The following is a 4,766-nucleotide window of genomic DNA, read 5'->3' on the forward strand; positions in this document are numbered from 1 at the left end:
TTAATAGTAGTATTTTCTGAGTTCCTTAATATTGTCTTCCTATGTCAATGATAGTTTGGCTAAGCACAGAAATTTAGGTTAAAAATAATATTCCTTTAGAACTGTAAGGAAATATACCATTTTGCTTACTGCCCAAGAGTTCAAATGAAAATTTAAAGCAATCTGAACATTGTTTCTTTAAAACTTTGTTTTTTACTCTTTGGAAATTCTTAGCAATTTTCTTTTTCTTGGAGACCAGAAATTTCACATGATAAATCTAGGTGTGGTGCTCTGTACCACTCCTCTCCACCCCACACACATATGCAGATATTTTGTTGGTTTTCCCTAAAAGGACAATAACAACACTTTAAAAATATAAATCTGAGGTCATTCGAGGGGCCAACAAAATACAAGGAAGAGAGATAAAAATTAAATGTTTAAATTTAACACAAGGCACTACATTGTCACCCGACATCTACTACCATGGGAGGTAACAGACTAAGGAAGATTAAGTTACAGCAAAAATAACTAATATAAATATTAGCGATTACATAGCAAAAAGTGGGTTTGCTTTCCAGAAGACTAGGGTACCCTGACCGTTTGGGCCCAGTAGGATATTTAGCAAGGAAAAGGTCAAGATGGGTGGAGGTAAAGCTAAATCAAAAGCAACAGTTATAACTGAGAATCCAAGATAGATAGTCTCCAAATAGATGGTGACAGATCTATCTTCCTCCTCGCAAGAAGCATTTGCTATACTTTGTTGCTTCCTCTCAAGATCCCAGTGGCTGCTCAAGCTGAAAGTTATCTATTCCTGCCTTTCAGGGGGTTCAGCAACCAGAACTAATTTTGTGGTGCATAGCACTTCGAGAATTTGTGACACAAAGTGGGGGTTGGGGCCAGGGGGTAGATTGGGTGGCTTTATTGCTAGTTGTTCTGAAAAAAGAAAACTCTGAAGCATTCACACATAAGTTTTCCAATCACTTTCAAATACCTCTACAAACACCCTCAAAAGTCTGAAATCTTGCAGCAGAAGGGCTATAGTTAAAGCTGCTGGGCTCACAAAATCATCAAGGAAGCCAGATGAGACAACCCGGCCAGGAAATCCTAGTGATTATTCTTAACCTGTTTTTCCCTAATTTAAGGTAAACTCTTATATACCTGATGTGGGATGTACAAAGTTACACTGCAGCAAGCTGACTCTTCTGCTGAACTTCTAATCAAACCTAAGAAAAAATAAAGGCAAGGTTTATTTTTATTAATCTTATTTTATTTTAAAATAGCATAACCCAGAAGTTATTCTGTTATAAAGGAACATGGCTGAACAGGTAGGAAACAGATTCCCCATTATGAGTTCTCCTTATGGCTTCTGCAAGGATCATGGAGATGTCAATTACTCGTATTTTGGAGCAATGCTTCATCTTATCCTCTTGAGGTATGGTATTGGTGACTACCACTGCTTCAAAGCATGCAGTGTTGATGCGAGAAATGGCTGGGCCAGAAAAAATTCCATGAGTCAAGATAGCATAAACTCTGGTGGCTCCAGCTGAGAGAAGTTTGTCAGCCGCGAGGCAGATTGTACCACAAGTGTCTGCCATGTCATCTACAAGGATAGCCACACGATCATTCACATCTCCCACTAGCACCATGCAGTCCACTTCATTGGCCTTCTTCCGTTCTTTATGAATCAAAGCAAAGTCCACATTCAACTGGTCTGCAATGGAGGTCACTCTCTTAGCTCCACCAGCATCTGGCGAGACAATAGTGCAGTTCTTCCACTCAGAGATATTCTCCCTTATCCACTTCAGGACAGTTGGCTCTGCATACAAGTTGTCTACTGGGATATCAAAAAAGCCCTGAATTTGAGAAGCGTGTAGGTCCATGGTGATGATATGATCCGCACCTGCTATAGACAGCATATTTGCAACAAGCTTGGCAGAGATTGGGGCCCGGCTCTTATCCTTCTTATCCTGTCGGGCATAAGGGAAGCATGGGATGACTGCAGTAACTCGGCTAGCTGAAGCAATCTTGCAGGCATTAATCATGATCAAAAGCTCCATTAGACTGTCGTTGATTTCGCCACAACCACTCTGAACGATGTAGACATCCTCTCCACGCACACTCTCATCAATTTCCACGCAGGTCTCCTGGTTGCTGAATTTCTTAGTCACCACCTTGCCTAGCTCCAGGCCCAGGCGGTCGGCTATTTTCTGGGATAAGTCCTGGTGGGAGCTGCCGCTGAAGATTTTGATATTCGGCATCTTGGCCAACTACCAGAGGCACTCTGTCGAGCGATCCAGCTGCCACCGAGACTGGAACGGAAGTGAAGCACAGACTCTAACGGCTTCCGGGTGTTACTCAACCGTTAGAGTCCCTTCCCCATTGCGGCGCGTGGTCCCAAATCGACCCCGGGTCTTTTGAAAAAATTCCTGCTTGCCACCTCCTACTTCACACTTTTGCTTGCCATCTCCCACTTCACACTTTTAAACTAAATAATCAAGAATTTACACTGTATGGAATTTTTTTTTCTATTAGCACCAGTATTAGTTTCCTAGGGCTATTTAAACAAATTTGAATGCATAAAAACATAAAACTTCTACAAAGCAAAACCCAAGTTTAAAAGGAAAATTACCTACTAAAGTATATGCAAAGGATTATTTTAGAAAGAATTTCCCCAATGAAGTGAGAAAAGACAATAAAATAGAAAGTTGAAAATGGCATAAATAGGCAATCACAGTAAAAAAATAAATGGTTAAGAAATGTGAAACAATTGAGGTAATCAAGAAAACGCTATTTTCACACATCAAGTAGTCAAAATGTTAAGATGGATAAGGTCTTCTGTTTGGATGGAATGTATAAATATGTAGGCTTTGCATGGCTAATTTTGCACGTAAGCTTTGACTCATCATGTATACTTCTAGGAATCTATTTCAGAGAAATTTTCACAAGCACCCCAAATATATATGGCTACATAGTAGTGTTGCTGTATTCATTCATTCAATAAATATTTTGTGAACACCTCCTATATATCAGGTATTATACTACTTCTAGGGTATAAAAATGGTGCATGACAAACAGTAATTGCCCTAGAATTGTTTATAAAAGGAAAATCTGGAAACCAACAAATATTCATCAATAGGTAAATTACCAAATAATTTGTGGTGTATACATATGCAACCATCAAACAGATTAAGTGTAATCATGTGGAAATATCTCCTAGGTATTTTTCTAAAGGCACAAAGTCAGTCACAAAAATATGCATAGTATTATGTTCATGTATTTAAGATTATGTGATACTGAAAGCATCCAAGTAGTATGGAAGTCCTCTTTATAATAATTACCTTTGGAGAGGGGAGTAGGTTGTGAGAGCTGAGAATGAAGGAGGACTGTTATATTTTACTGTTGTCAGTGTGGCATTTGAACATTTATTACTTTTATAATAAAAAAGATGAACAAAATATATTTGGTAATTAAATGTTTGTTAGCAAATTTTAAGCATACAACTTCCATGGTGTATTGGGGCTGGAAATAGTGAGGAAGGAGGTAGAAAGGACCATAGATGCCAATAATTTCATAAAAATAATGGAGGCATCAGATCAGATCAACCATTTATATCTTGCTAATTGTGTGTCTGACATTTGGATACCAGGATGTTTTCATTTAGCCTAAACCAAATCATTTTTTTCATATTGTAAAATACCCAAATAATTTAATAGATTTTCTCACCACACTTCTGGGGTTCCTTAATGTGTTGGGTTCATGAATAGGATAAGCTCAGAAATGGGATAAGAAATGGGGTAGGCAACAAAGATGGGTAAGATTCAACAATGTCTGTGAAAAACATTACTTAGCTATAAAAAGGTAGTTTTATATATTGAATGAGGTATCATTATAAACTCAAATAAACAGCTATGTTTTAAATATTACACCAAAATGATTTGCTGCTGATCCAATCACCTCTCACCTGACATCAACATGCTTTTCTCCCTAGTTCAGTCTCTTCCTGGTTGACAGTGTATGCCAGCCCATTTCTGTCTATAACCCTTCATTTGTATTCTTTTTATCAAAAAAATAAAAAAATCAACAGACCTACCTATACCACATAATTCTCACCCTTAGGCAGACTACATAAAGTGATTTCTAAAGAAAATCCCGAGGCTTAATTTAGAAGCACTAAAAGTATTTGTAGTTTCAATTTATTTTTCTCTTACTATTCTCAGTGTGTCACACATTTTTCAGTTTATTTAAGAAAACAAAACAGATTCTAAACAGGTTTAATATTACCTAAATAGGATTAAATGCTAATGTAAACATTTAAAACCCATACATGGTTGCATTTTCCTCGAGGTGTTAAGGAGGAGAAATTTTTGTCTTGCTGCTATTTTTGTTTCAAGCTCTAGCTGTTGCTATATGTTATAGTTCCAGAAATTTGTCTACAGTCATAAAATGTTAAAGATAGATATGGCCTTAGAGACCACCTAGTCTGATATTACAATTCACAGACAGGGAACTAAGGCTCAGAGAAATGAAGCAACCTGCCTGGGATCTATCAGCTAAATAGAGGCAGAGTGTGGATTAAAATGTGGGATTCCTGAATTTCCAAGTAGGGCGGTGTCAACTATACACTTTTAAGCCTTTTCTTTGAGATTTATCAGAACAAAGGAAAAATTTAAAAGTACTACGAAATATTTGCATAATTTTTTTCTCTTTTACCAAGCAACTACAACAAAGAACAAAATCCCAAACATGAGACTGGAAAGATTTTTGCTTAAAAAAAAAAAAAAAAAAAA

The 4,766-nt window shown here is 37.2% G+C and overlaps 1 protein-coding gene across 1 annotated transcript; it reads right to left on the reverse strand.

Annotated features, from left to right (window-relative positions):
- Positions 1-1,235: 1,235 nt before the first annotated feature.
- Positions 1,236-2,373, reverse strand: PRPS1L1 (phosphoribosyl pyrophosphate synthetase 1 like 1). The gene has a single exon (XM_017890058.1). The coding sequence runs from the start codon at positions 2,235-2,237 to the stop codon at positions 1,281-1,283; it is 957 nt and encodes a 318-aa protein (XP_017745547.1). The 5' UTR covers positions 2,238-2,373; the 3' UTR covers positions 1,236-1,280.
- Positions 2,374-4,766: the final 2,393 nt, after the last annotated feature.

The sequence above is a fragment of the Rhinopithecus bieti genome, unplaced genomic scaffold (assembly GCF_001698545.2).
Source record: "Rhinopithecus bieti isolate Rb0 unplaced genomic scaffold, ASM169854v2 scaffold_19861, whole genome shotgun sequence".
Taxonomy (NCBI): domain Eukaryota; kingdom Metazoa; phylum Chordata; class Mammalia; order Primates; family Cercopithecidae; genus Rhinopithecus; species Rhinopithecus bieti.

Coding starts and splice junctions, on each gene's coding strand:
- PRPS1L1 (XM_017890058.1), bottom strand. CDS start 2,237: ATGCCGAATATCAAAATCTTCAGCGGCAGCTCCCACCAGGACTTATCC.